Below are 22,999 nucleotides of genomic sequence, written 5' to 3'. Positions count from 1 at the left end.
GATAACCCACTTACAGAAAGTTTCCTTTCATACTGGTTTGAAGGAATTGATCTCCCAACACATTCATTCCTGCCTCTTCACACTATCAGTCTGGGCGAGAACTTCAGCAAAGTCAACAGAGCTCCATCCTGTACTTTTCAGGCCCAAGAAAACATCTAGCTTGGTCATGAGACATATTTGAGGGGCTTCAGGCTGAGGGAGAGGCAAAGGGCTATCTACTTACACCCACCTAGGGCATGTTCTATCCCAGGGTACCCGCCAGTAAGGAGCCCCCAGTCCCCTGGACAAGGACATCTGATTTCTTAGCAAGCTGTCTCTCTGTGCCCTCTGGAAAGCAGGAAATGCTTGGCTTTCTGTTACAGATCTCAAGGCTCCATAATTAAGGTTTAAGAAAAAGATGGAGGGGCTCAGAAATGTCTGTTATTTTTCTGGGTATAGAAAGAACAAGAAAACACTTGCCAGTTTTGCTGCTGGGACCCTTCAACTCATGCCAAAGGGAGCCGTCATCAGCCTGCCTTGATGGCTACAAGTGGGGTAAACTCATCCGATTCCCAATGTATAGCTGCCAGCAGCAACTTTCATTAAAGGATCAAAATAAGCAATAATTTGTGGGAAGTAAAAGTTTCCATGGACTGTTATAAACTGTTCCTCTCAGGATAATATTTCATGTCAGTTCAGGTGCCATCCTAGGTGCACCTACAGGCAACGAGGTGCATTTGAATGTTTACTCTGTAAGATGCCTCCTAGTTCACAGTTAATGACCAATTAAAAAAAAAGTGGGGAGGGACTTCAGAGATACCAAGGCAATTACTGCTTCGACAAGGAATTTCAAAGAGGGTGTCCAGCTGTGTGTAGGCTGGCGTGGCATCCACCATGCAGGTTGTTGCCGGAACACAGACAGTCCCAGGCCAGGTTTAGCCTTCTAGTGAGACTGGGCTCCCTTGTTAAACTGTCTATGGAGCTCTCCTCTTGGCTCTGAAACACATACCTGCAGAAAGGCCTTCTGTGGCTTCTGAGATCCACCTAAGAGTTTTTCCACGATGCCTCATTCCTTGCCTAGAGCTGGGTTTAAAAAACTTCAATGATCAAGAACTTGGCACATTCAACCAGGCTCTGAAGCTAACTGTGCCAGCTTTAGTTAATTCTACTGGGTATTTGACCAGCCTGTCTTATGTAGTCTTGCTTCTCAAGCAGGGAAGTTACTCAGGACTGTATTATAATTTTTATGGGCCCTCAACACTGCTGTCTTTGGGACCCCCTTTCTCCATTAAAAAAAGAAACTTTTAAAAATTGTATTTATTTTATAACTACATTCAAAGAAGGTAATCCAGGTTGGATTGTGTCCATTTTTCCTTCTGATTTTACTTTTTGGGCACCTAAAAAAGTATGATGGGATTAGGCACTGAAGTCACCAGGCAAGGAAAAAAGCTTGGAAGAAGAGATTTTCAACTATGGGTTCTCCTGAGCAGAAGTGGCTTGCCCCAGAGTTCTAGAATCCAGTTTGAACTTCATCCCAAAAATAACCTCAGAGGAAGGGAAGGGAAGGTTGGGGGTGCAGCAGTGGGAGGAAGAGGACTAAAGGGAGAGTCGGATTGCAAGTCCTTCCAGAACCTGAGGCAGGCACCTACAGTCAAAAGAGCCCAGCTGGGCCTTGTAGTCCTGTGCATTCAGACCTGACCCCATCCGCAGCCACCCTGGGATGTCAGCCCTGCCTCATCCCATTCCCACTCAAGGACACAGTGGACAAGATCTCAATGACTTTGCTCCCCAGAAGCACAGTAAGCATGAGGGGAGAACATAGCTAACCTCTATGAATATGTATTTCCTACATATTTCAATAGATTTTACACATTTTCTTCATCTATTTTTTTCCATTTATGTCTGCAAAAGAGCACTCTAGGGCTGGTTTGCTACGAAGAGAAAGTTTTGTATTGTTAAAAATGTGAAGTTCCATATAAGTATGACCACTGTAATGATTTTTATCCTGATTTCAATCCACTAAATACCATTCTCACACCTGAACTCTAAATAATAAAGCATAAATGTCATACATTCATACAGCTCCATACAGAACACTGAATGTTCTGGGATATATCAAAATGAGTTAGCTGAAAGCACTAAGTGCTTTGACAGGTAGATATCCTTCAGCCTTTTGTTACTTTGGCAAAGAATGGAGGTTTTATGGTCAAGGTCAGGGCAGCACCTCTTCTATGTAAGCCTTTTAATGACCAGCAGGGGGCAGGGAGCCTGCTCACATGGATCCTGAAAAATAAGATCTCAGTACAAGGAATAGAATCCAAATTGGCACTATGACATTCCTCTCTATTTTAACTAATACAAGTGGTGGGATGACTCAGAATATGCACCTGAAAGAACTGTGCTTTGAATTCCAGGAATTGAGTTTCAGGTTCTCAGCTTGAACAGTAGGAATCTGCTTTCAAAAAGTGAAGGCAAGAGGCACGATTGTTTACGGTTTCCGGCTTTTCCCACAGGTGGCTATGGTATGGATGTGACCAAGAAAAACAAGCGAGAAGGCACTGAGGTCACCGAAAGAAGTAAGAGCATGATATATATGTCATTATCAAAGTAATACAAATATGGAAAGAGTAAATAATTCATCCCTAATTCCACCATAACTACTATATCATTTTTTCTGTTTCTTAATTTTTTTGTTTTTGTTTTAGGGGTTTTTTTCCTTGCTTTTTAAAGAACTGTGTCATTTTAAAGGTATTCCTAAAAAGACTTTATTCCTTCCCATAGGGTGACTTTTGTTGACTTTTATTTTAATATACTCATAATCAAAGTGTATTCCGCTTTTTCTTCAAAGGTGGAAACTGCCATAATAGCATAAGCAATAAAATACTTAAATTAAAAAGATGAAAACTGTCACTTTGATACATAGTTTTTATAACCAGCATTTTTAATGGTTGATAACATTCTCTTGAACAAATTTTCTGTCATGTATTTAACCATTTCCTTATTTAGGGATATAGGGCAACAGAAAACCAAAACATTAATATCCCCGTTATTGAAGGGACAAAGTTGGAATAACAATAGTGTCACAGTTGCAATCTACACTGAAAATTGAAACCAGACACATTTCTTTCATGTAATGGCCTAAATAACTTCAAAGACATTTAAACTGTCCCCTTAGCAGCTCTAACTCTCACTCGTCCTGTGACTTTCCTACACCTCCAACAAAAAAATTCTGGCTTCACAGACTTAGAACTTTAGGTTAAGTAATAATTTCTCCTTACGTGTCGAAGAATCCCAAAAGTCCATGCACTGAGACTTTAGTGAAAGCTCAAAGCTATTATTTGAATCAAGCTACCACTTTAGTCTGAAAAACCACTTCCCTTTGTGCACGCTGTGCTGTTTCTGCTGTGCTCCTCACTCCGTGCTTCTGCAGCACAGCCAAGTTCGTCAGGGAAATGCGGTGTCAGGACAGAAAGGGCAAGGGGCTGGCAGTAGGACTGGCATGGGGTCGGCAGTTGCAAGCAGCACAGCTCCCAGTGGCCCAGAAAGGTCCCACACCATCTTCCATCTTTTCTCCTTTCACCCCCACCCCATAGCCACATGCACATGCACACCACACACATATATACCTGGGCTTGCACACACTGTGCACGACACACACACGAAAAGCTGGATAGGTGCTCCTTTAGGTCCAACACAGAGGTAGGTAGTGCTGAGGTCATGGTGAGGGTCAGAGTACAAAATTGGCCCCACTATGGTTTGGGGACTCTATCCCCTTTCCCATGTAGCCTCAGGGGAGAGGGTGACTCAGGAAGGCATGAAATTTTTCTTCTGTTGTTTAAAAATAACAACAACAACTCCATAAGCTTCTGTGACCTCCATAGACTCACCATCACTTGGAGTCTTGAGAAACTCAGTTTGGGGAGGCAAAGGGACTGTTTCTTCAAGTCTGTCTTTGATGTTCATCTATCCCTGATTTCACCAAACACCAAATGTGACTTCCCGACCCCTCTTCCTTCCTGTATCTCCTCACACTCGGAAATGGCCCTGCAGATTTTAGAATGAGTTATGATGCCCTTGGGATACCCCCAAATTCATTTTAAGAAGTCAAGGTAATTATCCACTTCACAGTGAAACCAGCTAGGATGATGCCCTGGCCCCAGCTGAACGGGGTGGCCGTTTGGAAGGGGCCATGCAGAGGGAGAGCGTGACGTGAGCACTTGACCACGACTGGAGGTCCTGGTCCTCCTTCGAAGGCAAGTCCAGGCCTGGACTGGATCTGATTGTTCAAGGAGTGACATTGACACCAAGACGACTTATTTTTCAAATCTGGCTAGCTGCATCCTTTGGGTTCCAAAGGGACATAAACTTATTTTCCAGGCACATCAAACTCCACTGGTATTGCCCATATTTCCACGTATAGTGAGGCAGATCACACACCTTACTGCACAGTATACAGAAATCTCTGTCGGAGCTAATTTACCGCGCCTGTGACAGATACGAGACTTTGCCAAAATGCAGGGCTTTCAGTGCATTACATGAGATCTCATCTTTTCCTTGTCTTTTTTCAGTTGTCACCGAAACAGTAACCACAAGACTTACGTCCTTACCGCCAAGTAAGTGACAGTCTCGAGAGCTTTCTTCTCAGGGAGTCGTGTGTGAAGGGCACTGCGTGCAGCCCCTTTCCCAGGGGCCCCCACGCTCCAGTGGAGCAAACCCACAATATCTGAAATCTCTTGTTTCTTTACAGATGACATCAACTTATATACCATAAAACCCACCAGTTTGATGTGTGTAGTTCAATGGTTGTTAGTTTATTTGCAGAGCTGTGCAGCCTTCGCAACAAATCTAACTTTAAAACATTTTCATCACACCAAAACGAAACTTCATGGCCATTACTAGTCACTCCCCATTCTCCCCTCCTCCCCAGCCCCTGAAAGCCTCAAATCTGCTTTCAGTCTCTATAGATTTGCCTGATCTGGACGCTAAAATGTTGAAAATCTCCTACAACATGAGCATGGGGTGGGAGCAGGGAACCACCAGGGAAGGAGGCTTCTGTTGGAGCACTCTTTTCCCTCAAGAGGTCCTTACGTTTAGTGGATTCAATAATGGAGATCTGAGCCCTAAAGTAAGTCCTGCCCCTCCCAGGAAGCCCGGCACATGGAGGAGGGGGGGTGTGTGCAAATCCCACCCATCAGCACTAGAGGCTGGAGCATGATGGGCCGCCAGACAGAACACCAGCAGCACAGAGCTGTCACTCATTTCCCCAAAACTTGTAGGGGCTGCCAGAGCTGGGGCACTGGCCAGGCCTTTGAAAACAGCAAGCCCAACCCAGGCCCTGGCCTCAAGGAGCTTTTCATTACTCCCTACCTTTTCTAATATTTAAATTTTCCTAATAAACAACCTGCTATACTTCCCCCAGAAGATGTTCCTTTTAAATCGGGTGGAAGAGTTGCTGTAGACATTTGTTATCAGAAGCAAACAAAATGGGAGCCTGGAGGCTTGCACCTCGGATGGGAAAGGGAGCCACACCAAGGGGGCTGTGGTTGAGAAGCCAGGGAAGGCTTCCTGGGGCAAGGGATGCAGGGGCCCTTTGGGCTGACTCCACCCATAAATTGTCACCTGCTCTGTTTCTGCAGAAGGGGGGACCAGCAATGGCTATGCTAAAACGGGCTCCCTCGGTGGAGGGAGCAGCAGGCTGGAGAAGCAGAGCCTGACCCATGGCAGCAGTGGCTACTTAAACTCCAGTAAGTGTCTGCTGGTGGGAGGGTTTGGGGAAGAGCAGACAGGGGAGAGAAAGTCCAGCAAGGAGAGGGACAAAACTGTCATCCATCCACATGACCCAAAGGGCTATGTAAATGACACAGAACCCAGGAAAGGTGAGACTTTCAAATCATCTGCATTTGATACCTACTTAAAGTGGGATTAGTTTTCATCGGCTCCCTAATATAAGTACCATAATTAATTAAGGAGGGCTTCATGAGGAGGTGCCTCCTTTCCCACTGAATCACTCTTGTTAAGCTATCTCTTTCAGAGAAGGGCGTGCACATCTCAGGGTTTCCAATTTCAATGAACAACTAAAGGAACTGGAGGACTGGGTCCCTGTGCGCTGGGAGCCTGATCCCATGCTGCACGAGTTTCCACTGGGCAAGCATCCAGCACAGGGCCATTGTTCCCCATGAAACGCTCTTTGATGTTGGCTTGCTCACTGAAATAAAACAAAACAAGGCAAGGGGGGAAAACAAGCACACACATAACCCATGAAGCCATTAAAAAAAGAAAAGAGGAGACCCAAGATTGGCCAATGGTCAGGTTGACCAAGAGAAGCACTTGCCCTCATCTGTTCAGGAACCTTCCACACTGGATTCTGTTCTAGTCTCTCCAGCAGTGTGCTCCCATTAAATGCACTTTTTCTCGAGGGTCCTCGAGAACAGTCCTGCTGGAGCCCCTCCATAGCTCAGTGCATTGAGGACCACTGCCTTTCAGTGGTCAGTTTGGGGAGGAAGGGCGGGAACAGTAATGCCACCACCATTCCTGAGAAGCCAAGGAAATGCTAAGGGGAACCCTTAGTGCCAACACCCTCTGGCCCCTCCATAGGCCCCCTTTCATGATGAGCAGCCTGGTGTACTCCATTAACATAAGGGATAGCAATCCGCTCCAGTGCTGTGAGGACTGACGCTTCTCTCCACTTGCAGCTGGAAGCACCCGGGGCAATGCCTCCACCTCCAGTTACAGGAGGGCTCATTCCCCTGCCTCCACTCTGCCCAACTCACCAGGCTCAACCTTTGAAAGGAAAACTCACATCACCCGCCATGGAACATATGAAGGTATCAGTCCCACAGACTTTGCCCCCTCACGTTTCTCTCCACTCTCCCTTTGTTTCTTTTAAGGACTTACTTGGAGATTTAGATGATCTATCCACCCCTTCATTCCTTCATTCATTCATTCACTTAGCCACTTTCTCATGTGGTTATTTGGTTATTTTATGTGTTTGACACCACACAGAATGCCTTGATGGATACTTGAATGAATCAGACAAGGAGCTTGTCTTCAGGGAGCCTATAGTCTAAACAGACAAGTTAAAACAACAGATAAAAACTATAATACAAAGTATAAGGGGGTTATCATCTCTGGCTAAGTCTCCAGGGAAGAATCTAGGGAGAACGTAGCATCTGAGCTGGGCCTTCATGATGTGTAAGATTTTGATACCCAGATGTGGAGAGATGGGGTGCTTCAGGCTGTGGGGGCAGCAGCACAGCGAAGACAGGCAGGAGAAGCGGGGCCTAAGTAGCAAATAGCAGTGGTGCTTAGGTAAGAGGGCTTGAGAGACTCAACATCAGTACTAGGCTCATGTTTGTGCTTGACTCTGCATATAGTGAGAAACCGAAGCAATTTTTGAACAAAAGAATTGATCATATTTGAGGCCCAGGACTAGCACTCTGGACAGCCCTGTGCAGGAAGAGGTTAACACGATAACCAGTTAGACTGTGCTCCTTTGTCCAGGAAGGGAAAACTTGGCTGGGACGAAGGTCGTGGCAGTGGGAGAGGGCTGGAGGAGCTGGAGGGGAGAGGGATTGCAGAGGGGGAATTGACAGGCTTGACAATTGATTAAATGTTGAGAAAAAGGGGTGTCAACAGGTCAGAAATAACAGAACTAAAACCAATGAATCACTAAAACAGTAATTAGTCCAAGTTTATTGTGTGCACACCACAAAGACAGTTTGCAGACTGGGAGCACTAAAAAAAAACACAGAATGAGGTTCCAGGGTATATTGTTACATAGCAGCTCATGTATTCTTCATAGTGACTGCTTATATTACTACAATTTTCTTCAGTGATAGGGAAATGGTCAGTGGTTACCTCATATTAACTTTGGGCAACAGTTTAAGTTTTGCTTATGATTTTCAGAGGCATAGGCCAGAAGCAACTCAAGTTTAGTTATCTTACAAAATCGGCTAAATTAAGCTTTGCTTGAATGATTCAACTGGTTTTGTCTGCTCAGGGAATTTGTAAGGCTGGTCTCCATTTGTTTTTGAATTTTACAGGAGAGAAAGGAATTAGTGATTCTGCTGAGATTTGAAACACAGGTGACTGGGTTCATGTTGGTGCCAACCATCGCAGCAGGGAGCCCGTGGGAATGAGCTCAGTTATTTGGTCCTTAAATACAGCTGCTGGTGTGGTTTTCAGGTGGGAGAACCAAGCAGGTAGTGGGACTCATAGGACCAAGCTCAGGGAAGAAGTCGAGGCCAGATACTCCATCTGGAGTCATTAGTAGGAGGTGGAAAACTGAAGGAGCTGGCCAAGGAAGAGAGTATAAAAAGTAGAAGAGAGCAAAGCAAGATAAATTGGGGGAAGAAGGAGAAAAAGAGCCCGAGGACATAGAGGAAGAAGAGTCTTTGAAGGAAGCAGGAGCCCAGGGCAGCGGGAGCCCAGGAACAGGCCGCGTCATTGCAGTCAGCACGAGAACGGGCTCCAGGTCACAAGGAGAAGGCAGGAGGCAGGTTACGGGAGCTGCTGGTGATCTGAAGAGGAGGCAGTTCTAGTGTAAAACAGACTAGCCACTAGCCAGGCAGCAAGAGGGTCCAATAGTGACTGGAGAAGTAAGATTAGGGGTGGGTACCCCTAGTAAGTGATTTAAGACCCAGAATGGCCAGGTGGCTTTGGGGAGCCCCAAACCCAGGTGAGGTGGGTGGTAGCACCACAATGCTTTCTGATGTTAGGTCTGCGTGGGGGCTGGTACCTCCATTTTAACAGGGTCCACACTCGGGATGGCCTTCACAAGGTCAGAGACACCCTAGCACAAACAGCATATTCACTCGACCAGGGCCAGTCCACCTGCACCAGCACTTACACAGGGCAAACAGTTGAGGAAGTAAAAACAAAAAAGAAATAAACCCTGCCCCCTGCCCTCCTCTGTGCAAACCTTGCCCCACTGAGGTAGATCAGGGACCAGACTGAAGTGCGCAGCCACATCCAAAGGGCAAAGCAGGTTTAAATCGAGAGCCTGCTGAAGAGCACCTGTCATCCTCAGAAAGGAGGGACCCAGCACCACCCTCTCTCTCGGAAGCTGTTTGGGTTCAAGTGATCATTGGTACAGGCAGACCTCAAAGATGCTGTGGGTTCAGTTCCAGGCCACCACAATAAAGCCAGAATTGCAAAAAAGCGAGTTGTAGTCTTTTCACTGGTGGAGGATCTTGCCTTCAGTTTGCAGAAAATGCAATACCTGTGGAGCACAGTACCTTGAGGTGTGCCGACACTGAGTGTTTTATCCTCTTCCAGGGAGCTCCAGTGGCAATTCTTCTCCCGAGTACCCTCGGAAGGAATTAGGTATGTGCTTTCCTTATTTTCTGAAGAGCCAGTCAAAGGAGGCCCTGGGAAAGTGCCTGGGGTGCAGGAGGAGGGAGCATCGTGGGTTAAATGGATTCTTCTAACAGAGTTTAACTTCTGCTGATCTGTTTTTCTTTTGCTTTTCATCCTGAAACATTTAAGGGGACTGTCAACTACATTAACTTGCCATCAACTACATTACTTGTCAACTACATAACTTGTCAACTACATTAACATAGCCTTTGCTCATGAGGCTTCTGAAACAGCAAGCCATTCATACAAGGCTCAGGCGTGGATAGATAAGCCCTAAGGCCAAGCAACTTTCACCATGGTGGCTTCAAAGGGGCACGTGTTATGCTGAGTGAAACCCAAGTATCTTCCCTTGGCCTTAAGTCTTCCGTCCATGTTCTTAGATTCTCACTGTGCATATGAATTGATGACATGATCATTGCTTGTACAGTGGTTATACTTTTATTCATTCACTTTCAGTGGGCAAACCACAGCAATCTCTAATAACAACAACAACAACAACAACAACAAAAACTACAGGAAAGATCTGGCTGTCTTTTGATACATTTGATGAGTGTGTAGTCAGCCAGTCCAAACGGATCATGCTCCCAAACAGATTGCCTCAGCTAACTTAACATTCATTTATCTACCTTAACACCCTAAATGCACTGGGGCCTTGCAAGGCTCTCTCTGCCTTTTGGCTATGTGGTCATCATTTATTAAGCATCACTAGCCATAAGGAATCCTACCTGGAAAAAATGTACTGTGAAAACAAACTGCTCCCCCCACCCAAACAGATCTACCCCCATGTCAAAAATACTTAGCAGGCCACCTCTTATGTGTGCTCAAGATAACTTTTCTTTGTTTCTCAGCATCCACTTCAACCAGAGGACGAAGTCAAACACGAGGTGAGCTCTATCTCTGGGTTCGATTCAGTTCCTTCAACAAGCATTTTCTGAGCATCTAATGTGTGTCCAGTCTTGAGCCAAGAAATGGGAATGAGTCAGATGAATAAATAAGGCACAGTTCTGCCCTCGAGGAGCCCGCAGCATCCTGGGAATCTTCTGCTGGCTCTACCAAGATGGGAAGGGTAGATCTGAGGGCAGTCTCACAAACACACAAGGCAGGAATGAAGATGCATGGTAGCCACCCAGGCAGTAGTTGGTTCTGCTGTGGATTGTCGGAAGATGCTGGCGCTCCATCTTGTTTCACTTCTAATCTCCTGGTGGACTCTCACAAGATGTGCTATGGTTGCCTTTATACATCCAAACTGAGCAAAAGCTCCTCTCTTTCCAATTATTCCAGGGGCCAAAGGGCTCTGTGACAGTTTTGCACTCTCCATGTCTGCTGATGGGCAAGGCTGTAGGAGACAAACGTGGTCCCAGGGAAAGCTGCCCTTGATGAACCTGATGAGGAGCAGGTGTCAGGCCCGTGAGAAAGGCAAAATCCTTCCCAGGCTTCAGGAGTTCTCGATGGCCAGCCTAGACTTCCTATGGGCCTTACTGCACCAGTGACCTGAAAGTTAGGAGCATACAAACCACCCACAACTTTAGGCTGATAGTCGAAAGATGACAGTCTTCCATTTGAAACTAATAACATTAAACTACCTACACTCTGCCCTTTTCATTTCTGAAGAGGCCAAAATGGCTAAGTAAACACTGTAGGTTTTAGAATTCTCTCACTACTACCTGAGAGACCCTGGAGGCAGGAAGCAGCTTGGTTCTGGCAATTGGGAAATGAGTGATTGGAAAGGGGTTTGCCATTGATGGTTGCAATGGAGCCACCCTGTTCGGCCTGGGGTTTTTCATCAGGACATCTCCAGGTGGCTGGAGGTGTGCAGTGGGCAGGTTAGGGTGTAGGGAGAGGACGTCTCCTTTTGAGCAGTACTCGTCCTGAGTATACCTCGGTTTCCCGCTGCTGGGACACAGAGATCTCAGAGCTCAGTGTCGGGCACTGTGACCCGAGTTCCTTCACTCACAGCCTTCTCCATGTCTCCCCTTGTACAGAGAGTGAAATCCGAGTGCGACTGCAGAGTGCGTCCCCATCGACCCGATGTAAGTGGTCACTGTCCTGCTGAAAAGAAAGGATCCGGGAACCCAGGGCTCTATGTATGCGTGTTCAGTCACTCAATCAGTAAATGTCTCTCAGGGCCTTTGGTGAGAGGCACCCTGGGCTGGGTGCAGTGGGGGAAGGAGCTGAGTAAGTCACCATCCCTTCCATTTCATCGTTCACAGACTAATGGGGACAGAGTCAACAACCAACCATGACAGCTCAGGGAGCCGAGGGAGCCAGGGTCCTGGGCAGCCTTCCTGGGTTGGTGTCTGAAGGGCGGATCAGTCAGGCTCCGCGGGATGAGCCAGCAGAGACATATGAGGAACCCATGATAAGACTCTGGAGAAACGATATATGTGGCTAAAGGAAAGCAGCATGAGGAGACCTAATGGGATGGTTAAGATTAGGGAAGGTCAGAAGTAGAGTGAGAGAGTTTTAGCTCAACTTCAAATGTCAGGGATTCCCCAGTCTCGGTCTGCTGACTGTGTTAGATTTCTGTTGTTCTTGTTGAAGGTTACGTGACATTTTGAAACAAGCCCAACTGTTAGGAAGGGAGCCAAGTACAAAGAGTAGGAGGAGAAAGAGCTGGGTGGGTGGCTCAGGAATCAGAGATGGGCACTTGCCCAAAGAGCTCACTCAGTGCCTGGGGTCATGGAGTCTCACCCTAAGTCCAAGGATGCCATCTCCTCTGAGCCCTTCCAGGCTTAGGGTTGCTCAGTCCAAAGGATAGGGATCTCAGGGGAAGGGGTCCCGGGCAGTCCTCCAGCACTAGTTGTCTGTGAATCTTTGGGTCTCCTCTTATGCATTGCCCTTGCACCAGGCTTCCCTCCCCACCTCCCTCCTGTCCTGTTTGCCAGGCGGGAGGCACAGGGAGTCTGCTCCACTATATCACCTCACTACAAATAATATCAGCCAGACAGACTTGAAATTAACTCACACAATGCAGCACAATGTTTAGGAGTGGGCCACAAATTCCTTTGACACTACAGAGCACACAAGGTCAGTGGCCCAACACCTGAGATGTCCTGTGTAGGGGTTGAAATCACAACTGAACCCTTTGTTTCAAGGGGTCTGGTTCTCTCACTGCCCTGGGTGTAAATTTTTCTTGATCCAGGATGACAGTGTCTTCCAGCCACAGAATCATCCCTGTGGTGCCTGATGAGGTATAATTATAAAATGTCTACCGACGACTTTGACCTCCTTGTAGAGGCACTAGATTTATGAAGCCATTAATATTACAAAGTGCCAGGTTAATAAGTGCTATAAATTGACAAAATGTAAAAGTCATAAGGCTAACCAAAAATGCCCCAGCATGAGAAGCAGATGCCACCCTCCCGTACATTCAGAATGCCATAAATGTAACTCCCACTGCACTTGGACTCTGGAAAGAATCCTGGGCCCAATGAAAATGTGAGGATTGTTTCACAGGGACAGAACTGGATGAAGTTAAACGTTTGCTCAAGGGGAGCCGATCAGCAAGCGTGAGCCCCACCCGGAATGCCTCCAGCACACTCCCCATCCCTAAGAAAGGCACCGTGGAGACCAAAACTGTGACGGCGAGCTCCCATTCAGGTAAGTCCCGCAGCCCAGGGCCACTGTGGAGGGAAGGGAACAAGGTGGCATATTGTCCTGGCCCAGGAACTCATCTGTACCCTGGCAGGCCTTTCCGGCTGTGGCAAAACACTGCCCTTGATGCAGCATGAAAATGTGGGCTGTGCCCTTCTTATGCCCGTCTAGTCTGCCATCCTATGTGCACGCTGGGGTCAGGCTCTACATCCTAAAGAGTCTCTCCCAGAGATTCGTGACAACTCCTGGGAATGTGCTGGCCAGGTTTCCCAAGTGAAGACTGTTGGGAAAATTTGCCATGTTTTCACTCTTTCATTCAGTGCATGTTTGTTATGGGCCTCCTCCATGCCAAGCACCAGGCACTGAGGAAAGGCAATGAACAAGGTAGACACAGCCATTGACCCCGTGGAGGTGAGGGCCTCTAGAGGGAGTCAGACAACCAAGAGACCGAAGTGAGGTCAGATGAGTGTTGTTCAACACTCATGTATCACGTGCCTACCAGGTATAAGGTAGGCTCTGTGGAGGCACAAAGAACAATAAGAAGATTCTTGGGGGGAGGCGAGGAAAGAAGCTGTCCTGTCATTTGCTACTGGGAAAAAAAAACCAGACCCTGAGATTATGATCTTCCTTCCATTTTTAAATACCAAACCATAACCTCAGAGCACTTTATGACCTGCATAGCTAGCTCCATCTCGTATAAGGAATAGGCAGAATTGGCCTCAGATTTGAAGAAGCACCAAAACCCTCTCTTGGGGGCAGAGTGCCCCTTGGGTCTCATTGGCAAGGAGAATTGAACCAGAGAAGGCTGCCATCTGTGTGGTATGGCCCCGGAAGTGATGGCTCCCTACCGGTGCTGGCTGCGTGCCTGGAATTCTACCATTGCCATTCGCTGTGGGGCCTCATTGGCTGTGGGGTCTCATTTGCTGCTCCCTGGTATCTTTGAAGGTGGAGACAGGAACAAATAGAAAGTGAGAGCACTGGTGGGGACGGCACAACAGGAGGTGGGGAGGGGGACTTAGCAGGAGAAATGGGTGACCCCACAGCAAAAGTACCTACTTTAGATTTCATCAAGAGCCAACAAGAATTTCTAAACCAAGAGATCAAGTTTGTACCAGCTCCGAGGCTCCAGACAGATGTGGGGTGACTAAGAGCCTTGGTTTGGCCTGGACATTGCTTAGATGTGGGACCTTCCAGGCTAAACCAGGAAAGTCCCAGCAAACCTAGCCAACTGGGTCGCCCCAACACACAGTGCTGCTTTGTCCCTCACTGGGGTGAGGTGTGTGTCTGTCTGTTTCCAGTGTCTGGCACCTACGACACAACCATCCTGGATGCCAACCTTCCCTCCCACATGTGGTCCTCCACCTTACCGACGGGGTCCTCCATGGGGGCCTATCACAACAACATGACAGCCCACAGCTCGTCCCTCCTGAACACCAACGCCTATTCCGCGGGATCGGGTATGTGACACACAGTGCACACCCCCTCCCACCTCTGCGCCCACCACACTCTCACCCGAGCCGAGTGACCCCGCTGGCACGCACCGTCCCAACCCTGGCTTCCTAGGGAGGCTTTCTGTGGCCGAACACCCGAAGGTGATTCCACTGGAACTTCAGTTCAGTTCAGTCTCTGAGGTGTTTCCTTTGGTGGGTCCCCATAAAAGTGCATCAGAAAAAGAGGAATGGGAAAGAAAATGAAAGTAGATAAAAGGAACCTACTTTCACTTCATGTGGATTAACTGTGATCTCGAGCAAGTATTTAAGTTCTCTGGGTTTCAAGTTTCTTTTCTGTAAAATGGTCACTAACAAGTAAGGCTTTGTCCAGAGCCAGTGTCCACGCGAGACCTGACCAACCTATGACCACACCTTGGCTACAACCTAAGGCACAACAGAGAGAGCCTAAGATTTTCCAAACAACAAATTTAACAAAATATGAAAATGCAACCCTGGCGTTTCTTCCGGAGCTTCTGTGGCACACCCCCGTGGCCTGGATGTCCCTCTCACCAGCCTTCCTCCTCCCCTGCAGTCTTTGGAGTCCCCAACAACATGGCGTCCTGCTCCCCGACTCTGCACCCTGGAATCAGCACTGGCTCCTCAGGTCAGTGCTCGCCCACTTCGGCCGCCTTTCCCCAGTGGTTTGCTTTAAAAAGTACCAAAATAGTGGTGTTCCTTCCTGGTGAGGAAACTCTAGTGGTTTCTAGAGAAGATGTGCTTTCTGCCCGGAGCGCGAGGACGTTCCTGCATGTGTTGTACGCCAGGCAGTGGCCCAGGGGCTATGGTGGAAGGCACAGAGCCTGGCCCCTCCATCAGAGACACAGCTCCGTCCCCAGGGGGGAGGCCTCAGCGGGGAGGGGCCAGAGAGCTCACTCACATGTTTTCTCTGGGAGGCTTGGCTTAGGACGAACATTCCAGGTAAAGAGCATTGTTCAGTTAGAAGGTTCTTACTTCAGATCTTTTTGTAACTATAGTAGTTCACTGAAAGCTCAAATTTATTCACTCTATTTTCACATACATTGCAACTGCCTGGATGTAAGTTAGCAGCCACATCTTTTTAAGGAATGTGCCTTCTCCCTGCGATATCATGACTAGTAAACATAATGATGTGAGCCTCCGTATTTACTTGGCTGGCATATTTCCAAGTGCAAATTAAGCGTTCTGATTTTCAACACCTCTAATTGACTAGCATCCCACCAAACCCAGAAGACACCTGGGTCAATCTTCATTTCTTCTGCCTTTGCTATCCTGCTTTGCAAAGTCCTGACCGAGGATGTCGGATCATGATCTTGTACCCTAAGCACTAGATGGGATGGAATAAGAGAAGCCACTAGCTGGGGAGGAGTGAGCTTCTGCATGTTGTTAAAAACAACCAGCTTTGGAAGCCGAATGGGGCTGCGGAGAGCTGGATGTGTCTGAGTCAGGAGGAAGAGTTCGAGGGAAAACGAGGGCTCTGCCAAGTCTGTGCCTCTTGGCCCATTTGCGTCTGTATCCTATGCCCACAGTTCCCACGCTGCACACCAAGGCACCCTAGGGTGCCGTTGGGAACAGGGAACTCTGAGCTATTTTTAAATCTCAAGGGTATTTTTAAATACAGTGAAATCTGTCAGACCCTAGGCGAACTACCACTACAAGCTGTGTGGACATAACTGTTTTAAAAATGGAACTGTTCGTAACTTTTGGCCTGGGGTGGGGAGGTGGGGAATAAAAAACGTTGTTGTGTCACCTAGAACATGAGAACTGAGAAAGTTTGAGAATCTGTCCTACGTAAAGGCATGTATCATGAAAGCGGTGTTGGGGACTGGTGGGGGCAGGGGCTTCCTTAAGCTGAGGACCCTCCTCTCTGCACCTGCGCTCAGCTGTCTTCCATTCCTCTCGCAGTGTTTGGCATGCAGAACAATCTGGCCCCCAGCTCCGCCACCCTGCCCCACGGCACGGCCACCACCTCCGCAGGTCGGTACCTGAGGTTTGGAGCCCAGGGCTGGGAAGGAACACCTCTGTGCAGCTGTAACTCACAATGTTCCTTTTCAACAACTGAATCCGAGGGACAAAGGTGTCCCTAAAAATCAATCGACCTTTCCTACCAAAGAAACAGCAACCCCCCGCTCCACCCTAGAGATGCTAACCTCGATCATTTGCTAGCTCAGACGTGTGAAACCACAGGGGAGCACTGCTGTGCATGTCACCTGTGTATCTCCGTGACTCACTGCTGCCTCTGACAGCCCGCTGTCACTGCAAACCAACCCTCTGGCTGACTTCACGGTCTACTCCCTGTGCACACCTGGGGGAGCGTGGACAGAAGAGGCATGAGTGTCAGCCCTGGCCCTCAACTTCCTTACCATTTCGTTGGAGTAGAAAGTGTAATGAACGTGAAATGGTTGGGGGATTCTATAAGACAGCATGAATGACATTGTGCAGAGCAGGTGTGAGGGTGGTAGGGGTCAGAAGGGAAGGTGATGTGGGAGGATCTAGGAAGAGTGCATGGAGGAAGTGACCTTGAGACCTGCCCTAGAAGGTTGAGAATTATACCAAAGAAAGTTCCATTGCTGCCCCCATAGCTCAAGAGAGTTGATTTCATTATTCATTATTCTTCGTTTCATTATTCATTCATTATTATTGTCTTCCTCTCACATGGGGAGGCTGTCTGTCTGCCAGGACCAGTCAGGCTGCTTCTAAGTTGTGCGGAGCTGCCCTCCCACCCTGGTCGCACTTACTCAGTGGTTCCTCTCTTGCAGCGTATGGTATGAAGAAAAACGTACCCCAGGGCCCTGCCACTGTGAGCACCGGCGTGTCCACCTCTGCCGGTGAGTGCTGTTCCCAGCTACCAGGGAGAATTGCTGTGTGGTGACAAGGCATGCAGGAGGAGGGAATATAACCCACTGGCATTCTAAGGCCCGAAAATGGGCCTCTCTGTTATTTCCAGAAGTGAGCAGAGATGAGCATCTCCCTAACTTGACCTTAACCTTTCTGTCCAAGGGGGGACAGGAAGCTCCACACACCTGCCTAGAGTCAGACATTTACACTCCAGCTCCCACCTTCATCTGGAAGCCCCTGTCCTGCTCCTGTTTGTTACATGTCACCCACTGCAAGGAGCAGGGAGCCAGTCAAAGTTGCCATACCCTTCCTACTTTCTGTAGAATCTTTAGCAACTTGGGCTCACAGCACAGGGTCAGCTATTTCCTCCATTGCTCTGCTGACCCCAGCGTGTTTCCCTCCAAACACTGTTTTAACAACTGACCACAGCAATGAGCAGAGCAGGCCAAGTTCCTGCACTCCCCAGGCTGACAGTTGCCTTGGAGGCAAATAAACAAGTAGACAAAGGACACAAAAGCAATTTGAAGGAGAGAAATAGGTGAGGTGGTAGAAAAGGTGATGTGTGTATGTTAGATGGGGTAGTCAAGAAAAAAAACCAGGATGCTCACATGAGACCTGAAGGATAGAAATGAACCCGCCAAGTTTAAGAAGGGCCTGTCTGAGAAAGGGACTTCTGTCCATTCGCTAAAGATCCTGTAACGTCCAGGTGGGAGGCAGCCATAAGCCAGCTACCCAGTACTTCTCACATGAACCCAATCTCCTCATCACCAGGCCCAGCCAAGCACAGGAGGTTGTCTTTGGTCCCCCAAATGCTTCTTAGCAGCTACTGTCAGGGAGACAAAGACCCTTGGACACACCCCCCTAATCTCTCTTTTCCTCCTCCCTCTTCTCTTCCTGCTCCTTCCTCTTCTGGACATTCCTTCCCTCTGCCTTCTCCTGGCACCTTTGCCTTCCTCCTCACCCACTCCGTCCCTGTCTAGCCTGCACCACGAGTGTCCAGAATGATGACCTCTTGCACAGGGACTGTAAATTCCTGATCCTCGAGAAAGATAATGCGCCTGCCAAGAAGGAGGTGGAGCTGCTGATCATGAACAAGGACAGCGGGAAGGTCTTCACCGCCTCCCCCGCCAGCATCGCCTCAAGTACGTGGGAGCCCAAGTGACTCAGGTTTCAGAGGGATGGCAGGCAGTGCAGGAGACCGAATGTCCAAGCAAGGTGGTTTGAGATGTTTTGATGGTGAAACACAGTCATTCATTCAAATTAAAAAAAAAAAAAAAAAGGTCTGCCTTAATAAGGTGTTCCCAGGGTCCACCTTGAATGCAGATAGGCCAGGAAAGTTCTGGAAAAGAGCACCCTGGGGTCTTTGGACAACAACAACAAGACTCCCACTCACAAACACAGGAGGTGGAATTAACCCCAGGAAAGCTGGGTCCCCTTCCTGCCAAGCCAACCGCTACCTCCCCAAAGGGGACGGGATGTGGAGTGTGGCTGGAGAGTGGGGAGAGAGTATCCCAGATTGTCATGGGTTGTGTGCGCAGCTTCTTTTTCAGAGGACACCCTGAAAAAGGAAAAGCAAGCTGCCTACACCGTCGACACCAACCTGATCTCAGAAACTAATGGTAAGATCAAATCTGACTGCTGTCCACCTTGCCTTCTTCATCCGATCCACATTTCATTTATCCATCTCCTGAGACTTCACTCCTCACAGTATAATTCCTGGACCAGCAGCCATGGCAACACCTGGGAGCATGTTAGAGATGCAGACTTCTAGGCCTTAGCCCAAGCCTGCTGAGTCAGAGGCTGCATTTTAACAAGCTTCCTGTCAAGTCATGCGTGCACGATATTGAATCAAAAGCTTTCCCATGATACAAGTGAGGTCTACAGTGGTATTTTTTTCTCAGTGTACTCATCTTCCCCTAATTTTCAGAACTAATAGAAAAGTGCTTTGCAAAGCACTTGCTAGCTTTATTTTTTTTTCTTCCCAAATATCTGGATCCTCTCTTAGTTAAACACATCGCTTCACTGTTCTGTGTCCTGAACAATCTCTCCAAACCCCTAATTTTGGAGGGGTCAGTAAAGGAAGGAAAAGTATGGCATAGAACATTTTTAAAAATATTTTATTTATTTTTATTTATTTATTATTTATTTTTAAAGAGAAGGAGACATGGGAGAAAGATAGGGAGAGAAACATCAATGTGTGGTTGCCTCTTGAGCGCCCCCAACTGAGGACCTGGCCTGTATCCCAGGCATGTGCCCTGACTGATAATCAAACCAGCCACTCTTTGGTTCACAGACCAGCACTCAACCCACTGAGCCACACCAGCCAGGGCCCATAGAACATTTTTAGATAAATGCAGATGAAATCAGCTACCGTCCTGACAATGCCTAACTCTAAGTCTTCTAAGTTAGCAGTTCCTTACATTGTAGGGGTGAAAATGGGGCAGTGGAGCCAAAAGACCCTTTTAGAATCTGATGAAAGCTATACACAATTTTCCCAGAAAATTCTACACATGCCCACAGCACTCAATGGTCAAATAATATCAGGAACTCATGAACAGCCCTCCTTTAAGCCCATCCTTTCTGTCAGGTTCCCTCCACCACAGGTTAAGAACTTGCATTCAAAGTCCCTTAACCAAAAAAAATTAAGAGTCATTTCTCACAAGCACGTTTGTTTGAAAGCAAGGTCACCCAACATGATCTGAAAATGTCTTGGGCTTTAAACGTTTCAGGTTACAAAAGGGTTATGACACTGCTTTTCCCCACCATTGATGGTTTGCCAAGCTACCTCTGCATCATTGTAATTGCTGTAATTACTCGAGGCGCCTGGGGGTGGAGGTGGGGGCATATCTGTCTAAAGCCCTGCCCCAACTCTACACATAGGCTGTCTTGTGGGCTGCTTGCATTTAAACGCTCAGGTCAAAATCTCTGTTCTCGGTGTTTGTCTTTCAGGAGACTTGAAGACGGTGTCCACCAAGGGCAAGGTGGCCTCTGCAGGTAGGTGATACCGGAGGGTCCTATAGTAATGGAAGCCCATGAGGCCAGTTATGGTGAATGCAACAGATAAAGTCCCCTAGCCTGGAGCCAGTGCACACCTGAGCCACCCAGCTCTGAAGAGTGTCCCTGAAGGCTGCAGGGGAGCAAAGTGGAGGGCGGTGGAGGGGGCAGGCCGGTTAGAGCTGGCTGCAGGAGCTTAGTTCAGGGGCTGTTGCTCACAGCACGCCCACCCTCACCTCTGGCACCCGCTGTCTGCCCTCAGGTCCAGGGTCTCCCCACAGGACAGGAGCAACACAGCAGGGCCCCTGTTATCTTACCCCCCCAACTCCCCAACACACACAGGCTTCAAGGTGACGCTAATTCACATACATCTCCAACCTTCACACTCTCCTCTCTTCCTCCTGTAGCCTCATAAGAGAGACAGAGCAAGGCTCAGCACCCTATTTCAGATACTAAAAACCAAAACAGTTTTGTAAAAACACACACACAAAAATGTACTGGGCTGAGTATAATTCTAGGCACTTGGAAATTATAAAGAAAGAGTGGTGAATACTGAGACATGGAGGTGGGAATGCCTCTGTTTTGGGCCTAATAAAATGTAGGAGGTGGCAGTAGATCAAAGTTCATAATCAAGATTTTTTAAAAAACTATTTATTTTTAGAGAGAGGGGAAGGGAGGGAGAAAGAGAGGGAGAGAAACATCAATGTGTGGTTGCCTCTCACACACACCCCCACCAGGGACCTGGCCTGCAACCCAGGCATGTGCTCTGACTGGGAATCGAACTGGCGACCCTTTGGTTCACAGGCCCATTGCTCAATCCACTGAGCTACATCAGGCAGGGCCATAATCCAGATCTTTAAATCTGGTTGTGTTACATCCTCTGCTAATTACCTCCATGCCTGTCATTTCATTCCACAACTGTCCTATGAAGTAAGCGATCTTTTAACCTTATTTTATTTAAAAAAAAAAAAAAAGGGGGAAACAGTGGTTCAGGGTCACACAGCTCAAGGCTAGGGTTGTCGGACTTCTGCTCTTCACCAGCCATGGCCCAGTGTTCGTTCCAGGCCCAGCCTCATCCTGCACCAAGCTGCACAGGAGCCTGAGAGACCCACTTAGGCTCAGCACTCAGTCCCACAGGAAGTCACCAAAAGCCAGAGAATTTAGTGGGAATAGAGCAAGAGCCACCTGCATCACCCTACCCTTTCCCCTGTCTTCCACAGACATCCATGGCTATGACCGACAGAATGGCATCAGTGGCGCCAAGGGTGGCAGAGGAGCTGTGGGCGGAGGTGTTGGCGGAGGTCCGATGGGGGCAGCACCAGCCTGGTGCCCCTGCGGCTCCTGCTGCAGCTGGTGGAAGTGGCTGCTGGGCCTGCTGCTCACCTGGCTGCTGCTCCTGGGGCTGCTCTTCGGGCTCATTGCTCTGGGTATGTGGCCCGGCTGCCCATTCAATGGGCAAGGATTGGGGCTAAGGGGTCAGACACTGTCAGTGCAGATGGGAAAACTGAGGCTCCAGGAGGCACCTGGTCAAGATCCCAAGGCCACCTAGTGGCAGAGCTGGGAATCTAATGCCACTGTCTGCCCACTCACCCTACCCCACCCCCCACCCCTGCCCCAGGCCTCTGTCCCTGCAGCGCCTCTCTGAGCTCTGGCTGCCCTGAGTCATCAGACCACACCGTCTCCTAGCGTTCCTGTCCTCCAGGCCCTGTTGGGCTCGCCCCAGCTCCCAGGGACAGTGAGGGCCAGCACTTTCACCATCTCAGATGAGAAGACTGACCCCTGGGCTAGGTTTCTCTAAGGCTCAGTGACAACTTTGAGTGGCTAATCCCTCTGGTAGCCATAAGCATTCCAGCAAAATATCCCAGTGGCAGCGGCATGAAGAAGCTGCCACAGACCGCAGAGCACCCAGCTGAGGCTCCCAGTGGGGAGTGAGTGTGCACTGGGAGGGCACTGGGCCTGTCCCCGGGCTGACACTCCCTGATGCGGTCCAGGGGAGGAGGTGAGGAAGCTGAAAGCTCGCGTGGAAGAGCTGGAGCGAATGCGGAGCAGGATGCAGCTGTATGAGAAGATGGAGAGGGGGAGCACGAGCGAGCTGCAGGGGGAGGCGCCCGGCGTGGGCAGGGGCGTGGACATGTATGGCCTGAACGGCTACAGCCAGGAGGATCTGTGGCAGTTCATGAGGAAAAAGCTGATGATGGAGCAGGAAAACGGTGAGCTCAGGGGCTGGCACACTGCCTCCACTCTCAGTCCTCTCCGCAGTCCAGGGAGGGGGGAGGACCAGAGCCGTGAACCCATTTTACTGCTGGGAAAACTGACACCTGGAGAGAATCGCCCAAGATCACACAACTGGCACATTTTAGAATCTGATCAGTAGTCCTGACTTCCGCTTCTTTCCCCCGCACCCCAGGGACCCCGCACGCGCGTGTGTGGCACAGGAGAAGTGCAACTAACTCTGGTTTTCTGTCTCTTGCAGGCAACCTTCTAGGAAGCCCTGGCCCTAAAGGTACTGCAGTGAACTGAGCCCTTTCTCTCTCGTTTCTTGAACTTGGAGCTGTGTTTTCTGGGTGGATTGGAAAACGTTTTCTCCAAACTTTGAAGGATAAACAGTAGAAAAATCTTACGGTATCTGTTGGGAAGGTTGAGAATTGGCTTTATAGTCAGACCATCTCAGAACGGGAAGGGACCGAAGGCCTCCTCTAAGAGGGGCCCAGTGGTGTGCCGGGAGCACAGACGGGGACTGAGAGGAACCCACACCCCTGCCAGCTCCCCTT

General features: G+C 48.7%; 1 protein-coding gene across 1 annotated transcript in view; it reads left to right on the top strand.

The window, feature by feature from the left end:
* The window catches only part of COL17A1 (collagen type XVII alpha 1 chain), a 49,092-nt gene that overhangs the window by 2,537 nt on the left and 23,556 nt on the right, over window positions 1–22,999 (top strand). Inside the window, exons 2-19 of the mRNA XM_045854201.1 lie at window positions 2,493–2,555; window positions 4,548–4,592; window positions 5,616–5,723; window positions 6,672–6,803; window positions 9,256–9,303; window positions 10,185–10,220; window positions 11,319–11,366; window positions 12,793–12,936; window positions 14,229–14,387; window positions 14,953–15,024; window positions 16,302–16,373; window positions 17,156–17,224; window positions 18,215–18,376; window positions 18,773–18,853; window positions 20,184–20,228; window positions 21,449–21,655; window positions 22,220–22,438; window positions 22,702–22,731. Coding sequence (XP_045710157.1) covers window positions 2,504–2,555; window positions 4,548–4,592; window positions 5,616–5,723; window positions 6,672–6,803; window positions 9,256–9,303; window positions 10,185–10,220; window positions 11,319–11,366; window positions 12,793–12,936; window positions 14,229–14,387; window positions 14,953–15,024; window positions 16,302–16,373; window positions 17,156–17,224; window positions 18,215–18,376; window positions 18,773–18,853; window positions 20,184–20,228; window positions 21,449–21,655; window positions 22,220–22,438; window positions 22,702–22,731 — 1,729 coding nt within the window. The 5' untranslated portion in view covers window positions 2,493–2,503. The remainder of the gene's footprint in view (window positions 1–2,492; window positions 2,556–4,547; window positions 4,593–5,615; window positions 5,724–6,671; window positions 6,804–9,255; window positions 9,304–10,184; window positions 10,221–11,318; window positions 11,367–12,792; window positions 12,937–14,228; window positions 14,388–14,952; window positions 15,025–16,301; window positions 16,374–17,155; window positions 17,225–18,214; window positions 18,377–18,772; window positions 18,854–20,183; window positions 20,229–21,448; window positions 21,656–22,219; window positions 22,439–22,701; window positions 22,732–22,999) is intronic.

This window comes from Phyllostomus hastatus, unplaced genomic scaffold, assembly GCF_019186645.2.
Source record: "Phyllostomus hastatus isolate PE091 unplaced genomic scaffold, TTU_PhHast_1.1 phas_scaffold_1066, whole genome shotgun sequence".
In the NCBI taxonomy this organism is placed as follows: domain Eukaryota; kingdom Metazoa; phylum Chordata; class Mammalia; order Chiroptera; family Phyllostomidae; genus Phyllostomus; species Phyllostomus hastatus.
This window is presented reverse-complemented; position numbering and strand designations above follow the sequence as displayed.